The sequence below is a fragment of the Takifugu flavidus genome, unplaced genomic scaffold (assembly GCF_003711565.1).
Source record: "Takifugu flavidus isolate HTHZ2018 unplaced genomic scaffold, ASM371156v2 ctg274, whole genome shotgun sequence".
Classification (NCBI taxonomy): domain Eukaryota; kingdom Metazoa; phylum Chordata; class Actinopteri; order Tetraodontiformes; family Tetraodontidae; genus Takifugu; species Takifugu flavidus.
This window is the reverse complement of record NW_026621921.1, coordinates 56,493-70,826: the sequence shown is the minus strand read 5'-3', so window position 1 is coordinate 70,826 and position 14,334 is coordinate 56,493. Positions and strand designations below refer to the sequence as shown.

Below are 14,334 nucleotides of genomic sequence, written 5' to 3'. Positions count from 1 at the left end.
GAACTGCGGCGTTCTGGCAAGTCACCGACCGATATGGCGAACCAGGTGAATGAGCTCATGCACCTCAAGTATGAACGAGCTCACCTGGCGTATCTGCACGCCGTACAGAACGTCAGGGAGGCCGAGGCTGGGGCGTACGGACAGAGAACCATCGGCCAGTACGTGAGGATGGAAGATCGGCCACGTGCTTTCGGGCCATACGAGGACCAAGAAGGTTGGGGTGGGGTGTCTGTGTCCGGATTCTACCTGACTGACTGCCTGCTGGATGAGTTCAAGCGTCAACAGCCGTCTCTGACCAAGCTCCTCCAGGGCACGTTGGGGCAGGTTTTCAGGTCGGACCACACGAGGAGATGGCGAGGAAGGTGACACTGGCATCTGGAGCCATGTCCAGTTTCGCAGTGATGAATGAGAACTGGCTCATTGTGTCCTGGGTGATGGTTCAGGCTGAGACAGAAAGGTCCCTGCATCCGATGTAGCAAGGAATGGCCCAGAGGTACAGCCACGCTGGGGTGAAAGGCCGGCTACCACTGGATGGACAGGTGAGATCAGCCATCTTCTTTGTTTGCCGTCATTCAAACTGAAAAATGCTCCATGCTAACCCTAACCCTATCCATGCTGAAGACGTGGCGCGTTCAGAGGGTTCACATCCTCCGTGGTTGCCTCAGTGACCCAGAACTGTCTGAGGGGATAATGGACAGGGACGGAGGGACCCTTCAGCTAAACCACGTAGCGGGCGAAGGTGCCAAAGTCCCCGTCTGGATCCCTGTCCGTGGTACATCTCAGCAGGAGGGCTACCATTTCCAGCAGGCCCAGTGGGTCACGGGTACGCAGGTCTCCCCTGAACTGTTCCAGGCCCAGGCCATGACCGGCGTTGTGCGGTGGAACTTTCAGCGACCGGTAGACATGAAGAAGCCCGGCGCCGTCCTCCCTGCTGTCTTTGACCCTGCCTCAATGTGGGAGTTGAACTCTGCTTCCATGGCAGTGACGGGACAAGACAAGTGCCCTGCGTTCACCTCTCTGACAGAGACACTGGAGAAAGGTTTGGGCTGGAGTCCAGAGAACCGGGCTGCCGTCCGCTCCCTCTGGACTGGGACAAACACAAAATGCAGAAGAGGGATCGGCCTTCGGCTCTTGTGCCCCCTCCCGCTCCAGACGATGCTCCTGGGGCAACACCTTCCTCCAGCGGGGCAACAGCGACTGCTGTGCCATCGCTTCCCCCTGCGCCACCTGTCAGCTTCCATCTCTCTGCTGCTGGACGTGTAAAGGAGATTCCAGCAGAGGACGACCGGGATCCTGAAAGATCAGTGGGCGGGTCAACGATAATCGGGTTTTTCAGAGCGGCATGTTGGAATTAAGGCCTTCGAATGATTGAAAATAAACAGATTTAGTTAGGTTGTGGTCAGTGTGTCTCAATCTTTTGATGTGTTAAATATTACACTTTCTGTTATTAAGGGATGGATATTAATGTGTTTTCTCAATAGCCCATATCGCGATAATATGAGTTACTAAGGATGCATTATTGCTTTGTTTGTGTTCCAGACGTCTCTGGAGCTTTGCCCCTGCCGCTGAAGTCCTCGCCGAGGAGCGCCCGCACTGGACCCATGAAGACTGGTGGTGGAGTGTTTGTCTTGGACCACACACGCTGGACTCTTCCCATGAAAGACGCTATTGATAGTTTGCTGCAGTATCATCATGGGGACAAGGACATCCTGAGGCTTGTGGATCGAGACTACGCAGACATGGTCCATCGGTCTGCGGCCGATCCGAACAGCTTGCTCCGCCCCACAACCAGGTTTCACATATCCCGCTATGTGAAGCATCTGGCAAAGCTGTTGAACACCAGTTCTTCTCTGAACACCAGCCCAGAGAAGCTCCTGGAGACTCAACAGCTGTGGTACTCCTTGACAGAGGGCAGCAAAACAACCAGCGTTCCTGTAGTCACCATGGAGACGGCTGTTGTCACTCCTCCCACAGCCGCCCTGCCCACGCCTCTGACGCAGGATTCCATTGAAAAAATTGTGCAGGGCATTCTAGAGATGGAGCAGCAGCAGCAGCGACCAGAGCAGAAGATGAGACAGACGAAACCCTGTCTGGCCTGTGGACAGCCCAAGTCTCCGTATGGGACGGGTGGATCTTCCATCCACTTTTTCTATCAGCAGGGTCCTGTTCGCTACTTCTACTGCTCAAGGAAGGTGCATCAGACTTATGCTGCTGAGGGACTCTCTGACCCCTTTGAACAATTTGCCGCGTCAGAGTTTTTCCAGAGGGAGCTGGAGGCCACCAAAAAGCGTGTGGAGGACAAAGCTCAGAGACAGATCGGCTGTGTTTAGCTTCATGATGGCGTCTCAGATGATATTCTTCATTACCGCCACCCTTTCTCCACTCAGAAGACACCCAGGTTTCCCGGCTGCCTCCGTGAACATGTGCTCCCACTCCCACCTTGTTTGAACCCCCGGTTCTCAGTGTCCACCTTCCCTTTTGCCATTTTATGGTATCTGAAAGTTAACTTTTGCTGTTATGCTAATGACTACTGATAAATAATGAAATGAAGCCACCTCCCGCTCAGACTGTCACCGTTGCATTGTGGGAAATGTAGTATTGGCCTGTGTAAAACATCTGCGGCCTGCAGGCCGTTCTAATAATAAATCAATATCATCCCGGGGGCCATAGAAAACCCTCGACCTTGACTCTGACATATGAGCTTTAAATGATTTCTTTTGACCCCCATTTATTTGGCTGTTTGGATATCATCTTTGCTAGTGTGTGTGCGTGCGCACGCTCTATGGAACTGGCATAAAGGATGTTAAAATTAGTCTAAATTAGTCTAAATTAAATAAAAATTCATCCATTCATCATTCCCAACAGGCGGTGTTTGATTAGAAACTCTTTCTGAGCTCTGGTGCTCTGAAACATCTCTGCTTCCATTTTCAGCTGTTTTATTCTCAATAACATCAAATCATCCATCCATCCAAATCGTGGTCCTGTTGGACCACCAAAGGACAAACACTTTCCATTTAGCACGGACAAAAAAACCCAAATCCTGTTTAGCAATGAAGCTGTGGGGAGAGTTTGAGGAGCGTTTCTGAGGAACACGCTGCCATATTGGGTCCAAGCTGCTGGGGTTTTTGTTGTTTCCAGGTGAATCGGTGGGCAGCGGCGTTACCGCCTGTCTCTGCCCCCCCCCCCCTCTCTCCCGTGGTCGTGGTCACGCCGGGCATCTTTACTGGTCCCGTTTTAAACAGGTTCTGTTGGGAACAATGTTCTCCAGAACTGTATTCCAGGCTGCTGTGCTGAAGGGCTGTTTTCAGTAGCAATAGAGCCAGAGTGTGCCTGCTCCATATGAACCCCCCAGGCCGGCCGTGCTTTCCTCCTGGCTGAGCCATAATCAGCTCTGGATGGACTGGTTCACGCTTGGACTGAGTCAAGATTTGGTTGACTGATTCTTACAGTTTGGATCAAACCCCCATCTGCTGATTCCAGGAGATCTTTAAAGGATCTCAGAGCTTCAGATTTATGAAGCCTGCTCAGCCCCCCAGCAGCTGATGAAACCATTTCATTCCTTCAAAAAGCAGAACATGAAGCTCCAGAAAAGGTTTTTGGATCAAGTTTCCAACAGAACAAGGACAAGTGGGTAAAAGCACCACTTTAAAGCCTCCAGGCCTCAGGAAAACATCACCTTTAGGATGCTGACTTTAGAGGATCGTCGTTCGCTCAGCAGAGCAAGAACAAACATTTAACCTCATCCAAAATCATCACCTGAAATGATCAAAAAGCTTCAGCGTAAAAAGATGGTGGAGAGAAAGCTGCTGGGAGGTTCTCAGAAGAGAAGTGGCATTAAAGCCAGCTGGAAGTCCAGCCTGCTTCCTGCTCCTCCAAACAGGCGTCTCCACACCAACACTGAGGAACACGGGCTTCTGTTCTTCTTTCTTCTCTTCTGACTATTGTGTGTTTGATGAATGCAGCATCCACTCACTGCCCCCCCCCCCCCCCTCATTTACACTGCTCCTGGTTTCACAATGCTCCTCAGACAGATGCAACCAGAGACACTGATGCCGTCAGACAATAAACCTGAGTGTTTTTTTGTGTCCGGTTATTAACATGTTCCATGCTTTTCCTTCTGCAACAGTTCATCACACCTGCTCAGGGAAACCTCGGTGTAAAGGAGGTGAAGCCGTGCCTCAGTGACTCTACTTTGGTGTTTTAGAAACTAACAGTTATTAGATGAATATACAGTGTGCACGTACGCGCACACGTGTGTATAAACACTTAATACACGCGTGTGCGTGGATGTAGACTTTTTAGTACTTTGGGTTCATAGACTTTTTAGTATTTTGCAGATACGTGTCTGTATATAAACCAGATCCTCCTGTAATAAAGAACTAAAGGCTGACTGTTGTCACGTGACCTGTCTCCGTCTGTGTCCGATGATGGAACCTGCCTGGAACATCTGGTCCACAGAAAAAGCAAAACAGCTCACAGAACTGGTCCAGTTTAGACCCAAAAATGACAATAATATGAAAATGTGTGACGCAGTAGAGCAATGGACGAACTTTCTATTGGTCATTGACAGTTTCACTCATCGTCATCAGAATTCATCAAAAATATTCAAACCAACAAACTACACACAGAACCGCAAAGTTTAGAGCTTAAAGGGAGCGACAGGTGAAGATTTAAAGCTCAACGCAGCTGAAAGAAGTTCCAAAAAGGAGAAATATCATGTGGTGCTTTACCGCCACCGGTGGACACGCGTGGAACTGCAGACATTAGTTAAACGCGCTCCGACACATTCTGACCTCTGCTGCTCCTCCTGGACTCCAGGGCTGCAGAAATATGCTGCTTTTACAAGTCTTTCAAATCTGTCAAGCATCATAAATCTTATTTATTTATTTAATAAGTTAGCAGTTTTAATTTAAATGCAAAAACATATTTATGGCATTAAAATAGCAAAACAACTTTGAATCTTGAACCCTCCCAGAATGCTTTTATAGTAGTGGAATATAAATCAACAGCCATAAAGTTGTTCATTAACAGAGGAGAAAAAGGAAGGTCAAAGTTTTCCGTTCAGACTGAGCAGGAAGACTGAAGACCGACAAGGTGAGTGGAAACGAAGAGCATTATTGAAAAGAATTGACAGTTGTGATGGAGATAAATCAAGATTGAAAATAGTTTTGTGACTATTGAAGAGCTGCATAGAGCTGAAGAATTATTGGCTTAAGAAAAGTCAACTAGACTTCATATTTAGTTTTAGCACAAAACATCGTATACATTATAAATGAAAAGGTCTTATTTAACGTTCTTATAGTCTGGCTTTAGTTATAGTTGAATAGTCTTTCTAAGTGAAGTTTAGTTTATGTTTTGCTCTTTGCTACTGATCTAAAAGAACTTTAAAACCCATAAAGCTGCTGATTAGGTTTTAAAAGTGAAAGTATTCTGTTCAGACGAAGCAGGAAGAGCGACAAGCTGAGTGTAAAGTGAGTATTGTGCTGTTAACGTTGTTAGAGAGTCTTAACAGGTATTAACAACATTTTAAAACTTTTTTGTGATACAGGTGAAAAGCTCTTAGAGTTATTAGAGCTGTTCAACAGTCCAGGTCACAGCTGGATATTTTGGTATTACCTGTCAAACAACATCTAATCGTGTGCAAGTTAGCATCTCTCAGCCGGACCAATTTAAGACAATAAACTATAACTAAATCCACACAGGATCACAGGACACCAACAGGATTTTGGGTTCATGTTGCACGTTTTCTCACAGTGGTTTATTGTTCTATGTTGTGGAACCACTGTGAAAGAAATGCAGGAGTGGGTGTCATTTCTTTCATCTATTTTAAATAGAGCAGTGATCTTTGAGGACTTGGATCATAGAAATAATTGAAGAGGGGAACACATGAGGGAAGTTAAAAAGTCCTGACTAGTATGTTTATGTAGCACCAGATAATTTAGTGGCTGAGCTGAAGACAGTCCTTTCACCATGTTGGCCTGTGGAAAACCAGTGTTGTCGGGCCCGATGGACCAGCGTCCCCGTCGTTGCCGGACCACCGTTGGCCACCAGTGGGTTTTGGGATCAAAGTGGGGCGTTTCCTGTATCCGGTTCTCCTCACGGATCCATGACTACAACATGTTGCTGCAAGTGCAGAGACGTTTGCTCTGGAAAGAACTTTAGAGCACATTCAGTGCTGCAGGATGAGGGGCTGGAAAAGGTGCCAGTTCTTTTCTCACTGCAGGGAACAGTTAAAAAAAGCAGCTTAAACTCTGAAAACATGAAAATTATACAGAGACATCATTGATTTATTGATTCAGTTGTTATCCAGAATGGATTAGAAATGTTCCTGTTTGATAAAAATGCAGTGAATTGGGATTATTTAACTCCAACCTCTACAGATTTACCTTCATCACAGTCTCATCACTATTTCTGATGTTTCCTCAGGATGGACGAGGACAGAGCAGAGTCCACAGTGCCCAGCTGTGTGTCCCTGAAGAGTGACCACTCCATAGGTAGAGGAATAGACTTCAGAAGTTCAGAGAAATGTAAGAAAACTAAAGCGTGATGATGTGTTTGTGTGGCAGCTGTTAGTCACATTAACAGCAGCAGGTTGTGAGTTTATTATTGGAGATGTTTAACACTTAAACCTCAGACAGTCATATAGTTACATACTTAATGTGAATATTGTTGATTAGAAACAAGAATCAGGTTTAAACTGAAAGATGAATTCAGACATAAATGCTGGAACAATATTGAGTCTTGATCAGGTTCTTTCATCCTATAAATCAAAGGACTAATAGAGATGTGTTCATAGTGAGAGGGGGGAGCACATCCTATCAAACTGGGACCAGCAGCTCCACCAGGAGAGTCCTCTTGTTCACAATCTGGAAGCAGATCTGGAGATGCTGAAATGAAGCCCAAACAAAGTAAAACTGTTCAATATGAGATTTAATTTGTGATGTCATGAATTTGTAGTTGTGTTGATGATTTATTATAGATGGAAATCATTGGTTTACTTATGTTCAGGAAGTGATCTGCAGGAGGTGATAGAAGGTCATAAGATGAGTCTGAAGAGAAGATGTGAACATGTGACTGAAGGAACTCATGAAGCAGGAAGTGGAACCCTGCTGAACAAGATCTACACTGAGCTCTACATCACTGAGGGAAAAAGTGAGGAGGTGAACACACAACATGAGGTGAGACAGCTTGAGAGAACCTCCAAGAAGAACATCCAGGACACTCCAATCAAGTGCCAGGACATCTTCAAAGTCTTATCTGAGCAACAGAGACACATCAGAGTGGTTCTGACCAACGGTGTCGCCGGCGTTGGAAAAACCTTCTCAGTGCAGAAGTTCAGTCTGGACTGGGCAGAAGGTTTGGAGAACCAAGACATCAGCCTGGTGCTTCCGCTCTCATGGAGGGAGCTGAACTTGATCAGAGATGAGCAGCACAGTCTTCTCTCACTGCTTCATGTTTTCCATCCAACATTACAGAAGATCAGAGCAGAAGATCTGTCTGGAAATTCTGTTCATCTTTGATGGCCTGGATGAAAGCAGATTTTCACTGGGTCAACAACCATCAGCTCATCTCTGATGTCACACAAGTATCGTCCGTTGGCGTGCTCCTGGTGAACCTCATCAGGGGAACCTGCTTCCTCAGCTCTCATCTGATCACCTCCAGACCTGCAGCAGCCTATCAGATCCTCCCTCGTGTGTTGACAGGATCACACAAACTTCCAGTTCCTCCGTCCCTGACCTGATTCAGAGACTTCCCTCAGCTCAGTGATGATCTGCTCACCATCAAGCGACACTCATATCCCGTTTCATCATCGCTTCATCACTGATCCCAGAAGGAGGAGAGTACTTCAGGAGGAGGTTCAGTGATGAAGATCTGTCCAGAGAATCACTCACATCAAGGCCTCCAGGAGCTCCACATCATGTGTCTGATCCCAGTTTTCTGCTGGATCACTGCTATAGTTCTGGAGGACATGATGACCAGAGACCAGAGAGGAGAGCTGCCCCAAACCCTGACTGACCTCTACTCACACTTCCTGAGGGTTCAGATAAAGAGGAAGAAGCAGAAGTATGGAGGAAAGCAGAGACCAGGGAACTGACTAAAGCTGATAAAGAACTCCTTCTGAAGTTGGGTCGGCTGGCGTTTGAACATCTGGAGAAAGGAAACATCATGTTCTACTCAGAAGACCTGGAGCGATGTGGACTGGACGTCTCCGAGGTGTCGGTGTACTCAGGAGTTTGTACAGAGATCTTCAAGAGAGAGAGTGTGATCTTCCAGAAATCAGTCTACTGCTTTGTTCATCTGAGCATTCAGGAGTTTCTGGCTGCCGTCTACATGTTCCACCGTTACACCAGGAAAGACACAGGGTTATAAGTCAGTTCCTAGAATATTCGAAACCAAACCGCTTTTCCAGGTTTGCTGGGTGTTTACAAATAACAATCCAGTCACATCTCTTGATGACTTCCTCAGGAGAGCACTAATGAAATCTCTTGAAAGTGAAAATGGCCACCTGGACTTGTTTGTTCGCTTCCTTCATGGTCTCTCTCTGGAGTCCAATCAGAGGATCTTGGGTGGACTGTTGGATCAGAGGAACAGCCACCCAAAAACCATCCAGAAGGTCCTCAACAACCTGAAGGAGCTGAACAGTGATGGAATCTCCCCAGACAGAAGCATCAACATCTTCCACTGTCTGATGGAGATGAAGGATCAGTCAGTCCATCAGGAGATCCAAGAGTTCCTGAAGTCAGGGGAGATATCAGAGAGGAAACTGTCAGAGATCCACTGTTCAGCTCTGGCCTACCTGCTGCAGATGTCAGAGGAGGTTCGGGATGAGCTGAACCTGCACCAGTACAAAACCTCAGAGGAGGGACGACGTCGCCTGATTCCAGCTGTGAGGAACTGCAGGAAGGTCGAGTAAGTAAAGATTTTTGGGGCGGACATCGGCGTTTAAATCAAGCGAGTGGATCATGTCAGGTAGCAATACCCCCTCCAGTGGTCATTCCTTCAATTCTTTATCTCCATTGCAGCGTCCATAAATTAAAAACAACAACAATTCATCCAGAAATGTTCAACACTGGCTGGATATAAGTTCAAAGGTCAATCCAGACAAACCAACATAAGGCAGGAATAATAGGAGCCACAAGTTAACTGACTATCATGAAATGACTGTCATGTCATTAAATTACTTTTGTTGTTTGTATCCATCGTATTCTAACGACAGAAAAACACATTTTAACTAATGACACGTGACTATTTTGCTTCATTTGTTCAACGTAAAAACAGCCGGCCTCGTTGGTTTAAATGGGTGTTTTAGGTCTTTGTGGCGGTTCCGTTTGGAGCCTTTATGTGACCCACAAAGTTGTTTGAGCCTTTCCACACCCGTTAGGTGGCAACTTCATCACTAGCAACAAAAGGTGCAGTGAAAATGATTTGAAGGGAAACAGGCAGATATAACAGAAGCTGAGGGCAATCGATGCAACCAGAGACTCTGATGTCATCGATCGGATCACTGAATTAAGACTTGACGCACCATCGTACAAATTGGATGAAATGCAAAATATCCAAAGAGCCGATAGACAGATAAAAAGATGCATGTTTCTTTGAACCATTTGCTACAATCGTTTTAAATATTGAGTAATTATGAGCTGTTCTAAAATAAGACAAATGTTGAGAATATTCAGTTGCATTTCAGATCTGATGGTCGTTCAAACTGTTGCTCTACGGTGTTGAATTAGCTTTTCAGGAAAGGAAATGAGCTACATTTGTGTTGAGGTAGATTCTCAGATAAGTTGATGAGAAATCCCAAAGTTTGACTCACTATTTTTGTTTCATACACAACAGACTGGCTGTAGTGTTCTTTCAACGAGTCATTGGGAAGTTGTGGCCTCAGCAATGACGTCAAACCCTTCTCATCTACGGGAGCTGAGCTTAATCAGGAACCAAAGCCTGACAGATGCCGACGTAAAGTTACTGTCTTCTGCAATGATGCATCCAAACTGCAGACTGGAGACGCTCAGGTCAGGAGGCCTCTGTTGGTCTTTTCTAAATTTCTTTACATTTTCTGCTTTTCTCTTCATTTTCAGATTTAGAAATGTGTTTTTATTTGCCCATTATTTATTCTTTTCCAGGCTGAGGCACTGCAGGTTATCAGAGATCAGCTGTGACTCTCTGGCCCGGCGCTGAGGTCCAATCCCTCCCATCTGAGGGTTCTGGACCTGAGTAGGAACCAGCTGAAGGATCCAGGAGTGAAGCTGCTCTGTGGTTTTCTCCAGGATCCTCTCTGTGAGCTGGAGACTCTCAGGTCAGTCAGAGATGATCCAGTACTTTCCCAGGTGTAACTAGTTAGACAATAACTGTTTACATGTTTGATCTTTGTTATAAACGTAGTGTTACAGTTCTCAGAAAAAAGACCACACAGGACAGATTTGCAGTATTAAATTGGTTGTGGAAATCTGTCCCATGTGAGGATGGTCATCAATGACTAGAAAGGAAGGATCAGTTGTAGATTTGTCTTGTTTTATTTTAGGCTGGCCACAAAACCGCCCAAACATTCAGACCAATCAAAAATGGTTCTTCCTGTCTTTTAAAGATCAGAAGGAAAACTAGAAACCCAAAAAGAAAGCTGCTGCAGTGTGCCATGCCCCTTCTCTCCTGAGAAAAGCCATCCCAAAAAAGAGAAAAGCCCAAGTGTGAAGTGAGCGCCCCTGTTAAACCTTGGTACCGAAAGCCTGCAGTCATTCTCATCTGAGGTGGCTTCATTCCAGCCAGAAGCCCAAACCTGCCTCCCTCTTAAAGGGCAGCAGGTCAGTCCAACCACAGAAACCTTCATGAAGATCTGAAGCTTTCAGCATCCACAATTGTTGCACCTCACTTCCATTGGAGTCCAAATCAGAAGTCAACAAGTTGATTCTACACCGATTCTACACAATGCAACCATTTTAAAAAGGTTTCCATCCATAAGTTTTCACACATTTTTAAAAATCTGTTTGTTCATCGCCTCCTTTGTGTAATGGTCATTAAAGAAAATGACCTTATTGGAGTTTTTCTCCTCACAAATATGACTTTCTATGAACGATGCAATAAATGCAGCTTGCAATCTAAGACAATATGGAAGTATGTGTATATAATAGTAGTGGAAGTAGCTCATAAAATAATACATTTGCTCTTCTCATCGAATCTTTCTATGTTATTAAAGAAAAACCTGCTCTTAGTCAACAACATCTAAGAGATCAACCAAAAATCCTAATTTTCTACAATCTAATATAAAACAGTAGAGAAGACTCTTTCTGCAGAGACACTGGTGGCAGGAATGCAGAAGTATCACCTGCTCAACTTGGAAGGTGGAGCAGAGAAACCACCAGCTGAGAAGGTCCTCAGCGAGAGGAAGTGGTGGAGAACCATGAAACTTGCTAAGCTCCACCTCAGCTCCAGAGACGGGCTGAGCTGGAGCTGTGGCACCAGGTATCGCCCAGAAGAGCCTCCAACAAACGAGCTCTTCTCTTGGGAGGAGAGGGCTTTGAATCTCAGCTCAGTGTGCTTGTCTCTAGTAGGTGGCAGCTGCACCTTTTCCTGAGCTCCTTGTTGATGCCCTGAGGGGAATTGATGCTCCTGCAATGTTTTCTGGCAGCATTGAGCTTGCAGTGGGGCAATCAAACACACTGTGGGGTGGCTCTCTTTCCTTCTCTCATCTGGAGAACAAGTGACACCAGCTGCCAATCATTGTTGGAGAAATGTGCAGTCAGGGGAACTATGCGTCCAGACTATAGCCACCCTTCCAGCATCCAGCAGTGTCTAAAACCTTTGATTTGGTTTCACCAGAGAGTGTAGGGATTGCAGGGTCGCTGCAGCATCGCCCACAAGCTATCAGGAGTGGGTCGCTTTGTCCCAACTCCTGACAAGAGTTGAGTGCTATTGAGAAATGTGGTCTCAAAAACTTGGAAGGTATTTTGACCTACACACACTTTACATACGGTGTAGATCTTGTCCAACCGCCCTGAAAGAACCCAAAATAGGAACATACGGCAGATAAGCCGGTGCAGGACCAGAGGTTTGTTGCTTGTAAGCTGTGTTTTGCTCTGGTACATGTTGGTTTTTATTTGTCTTCTCTCAAAATAATTGTTATTTTAGCCTATGGGACTGCAGCAGTTTATCAGAGACCAGCTGTGATTCTGTGGCCTCAGCTCTGAAGTCCAACCTCTCCCATCTGAGGGTTCTGGACCTGGGCTACAACCCGTTGCTGGATTCAGGAGTGAAGCGGCTCTGTTCTGGACTGGAGAGTCCAAACTGTAAACTGGAGAGGCTCAGGTCAGTCTTCATTTTTCTACCTATATACCAGCTGCTAAGATGGTGAAGTGAGGCTGTTCTCAACACTGCTGTGATGCACCACATTAAAAAAATTCCTTGTAATATTGTGAATTCAGGTCTGACCCAACTAAGAACTAACGTAGGTTTAGTACTGACGCAGATAACATGCAGACCTGCACCGTATAACCTCATCCTGCATTTTTCAGATTGATTGACTGCAGCTTATCAGAGATCAGCTGTGGCTCTCTGGCCTCGGCGCTGAGGTCCAATCCCTCCCATCTCAGAGAACTGGACCTGGGTCAGAACCAGCTGCAGGATTCAGGAGTGAAGCTGCTCTGTGGTTTTCTCCACTTTCCAAACTGCCGACTGGAAACTCTGAGGTAAACACCATTGTCAAAAATGTCCATTATTCCATCCGAGGGTCCTCACACTTTCTGAGTGTGTGTGTTGTGCCCAGTTCCTTCAGGAGGGAGGGCCACACAGGGACCCTTATTCATGATAAATTGATTTAAGGACAATGACACTTACTATTTATGTATATACTGTATATATGTCTTATTTTTATTTTATTTATCTTATTCTAGTGTGGTCTTCTTTATGTTGAATGTCGCAGCATCTCACCAAGACAAATTCCTAGTTTGTGTAATACTGTGTACATACATGAACAATGGCAAAATCTGCTTCTGATTTGATCTGATTCTGATTCTGATTCTGATGAAAAAGCCGTCAGATGGTAACCAAAATTAGACAAAACTATGTGAGGGTGCCTGGTAGACACCAGCCAACGAGGAGGGAGATGGTGAGGGACACAGGAAGTCATCTAAGACAGGTTGTGCCTTTAAAGATGAGCCACAGGTGAGATGGATCTCCATGATGAGATGGGAGGGAAAGAGGTGGGGAGAACCTGGGAAGAGTGAGGGCCAGAACTTATATATTCTCCTTTGGAACAGTGCAAACCTGAGAGGTTGGAATTGTGGTAATTACATATTACTATCATTTTTTAACCTGTAACTAAATTAAATATTTACAGATCATGCCTTTGATTAACCTTTCAGATTAATACTGGTTTCACTTATAACCTTATAAAAGTTTCCCTTCTTTATTTAGATTAAGGGAATGCAGTTTATCAGAGATCAGCTGTGACTCTCTGGCCTCGGCGCTGAGGTCCAATCCCTCCCATCTCAGAGAACTGGACCTGGGTTGGAACCAGCTGAAGGATTCAGGAGTGAAGCTGCTGTCTGATCTCGTAAGAATCCACACTATGGGCTGGAGACATTGAGACGGTAGCTGGTTGAAGCCAGTCAACTCCCGCTCATCTGCTGCATCACTCACTGACCACTGGTGAAGAACATCTGTGGAAACATCTGCCGTCTACTCCCTCCATAGATGAAAAATTCAGTTTTTAAAAGGCGCTGGTGGACTTTCAGGAGATCAGTCGATGGTCGACAAAGCAGAAGCAGCTTCGCCTGAAGTTAAATTAGTTCCTGGTATCACACAATGCATCTTTATAAAGTTCTAAATGGCTCCTCGGCCACTCTTAGAAGCATGGAAACATTCTCTTAATTGTCTCTTCAAATGTCTGTATTATACGTTACTATTTTACATCATGCCTTCAGAATCTTTAGGGTTTAGTATTTACTGTCTCTGTGACATGGAGCATTGGAATATTTCAGCTGCAGCCAGCAAAAACCCATCAGAATGACGGCTATCGGTGGGAACCGCAGGTCATTTGACTTTAGTCAGTCTGTTCAATGTTATAGGATTTATTGCAATCTAATAAAAACTATGAATAAATGTGGGAAATAGGAAATAAAAGAAGCAAAATTACCCAATAAAACTCCCATGAATACTGTAAATTTAAAGATGTCAAGAATGGAATATCAGCTTAAATGGAATCAAATATAAAGTGAAAAGGCCTCCTTTAAGTTTACTGCAAAAATAAACACAAAATCAAGAGCAACACGCGCCAAAAACGTCTCATTCTCTCTTCTGTCTCCACTCATTCTTTTATATTCTCTTAAGATAATGGGGACG

At 45.2% G+C, this 14,334-nt stretch overlaps 2 protein-coding genes across 2 annotated transcripts in view; both read left to right on the top strand.

The window, feature by feature from the left end:
• Positions 1-5,416: 5,416 nt before the first annotated feature.
• Positions 5,417-14,334, top strand: part of LOC130520067 (NLR family CARD domain-containing protein 3-like) — a 38,558-nt gene continuing 29,640 nt past the window's right edge. The window contains exon 1 of the mRNA XM_057023629.1: positions 5,417-5,471. The gene's annotated coding sequence lies outside the window, so the exon portion shown is untranslated. The remainder of the gene's footprint in view (positions 5,472-14,334) is intronic.
• Positions 6,839-7,520, top strand: LOC130520066 (NACHT, LRR and PYD domains-containing protein 3-like). Its single transcript, XM_057023628.1, has 2 exons — positions 6,839-6,908; positions 7,009-7,520. Exons 1-2 carry the CDS (start codon positions 6,893-6,895, stop codon positions 7,518-7,520), a joined length of 528 nt encoding a protein of 175 aa, XP_056879608.1. The 5' UTR covers positions 6,839-6,892.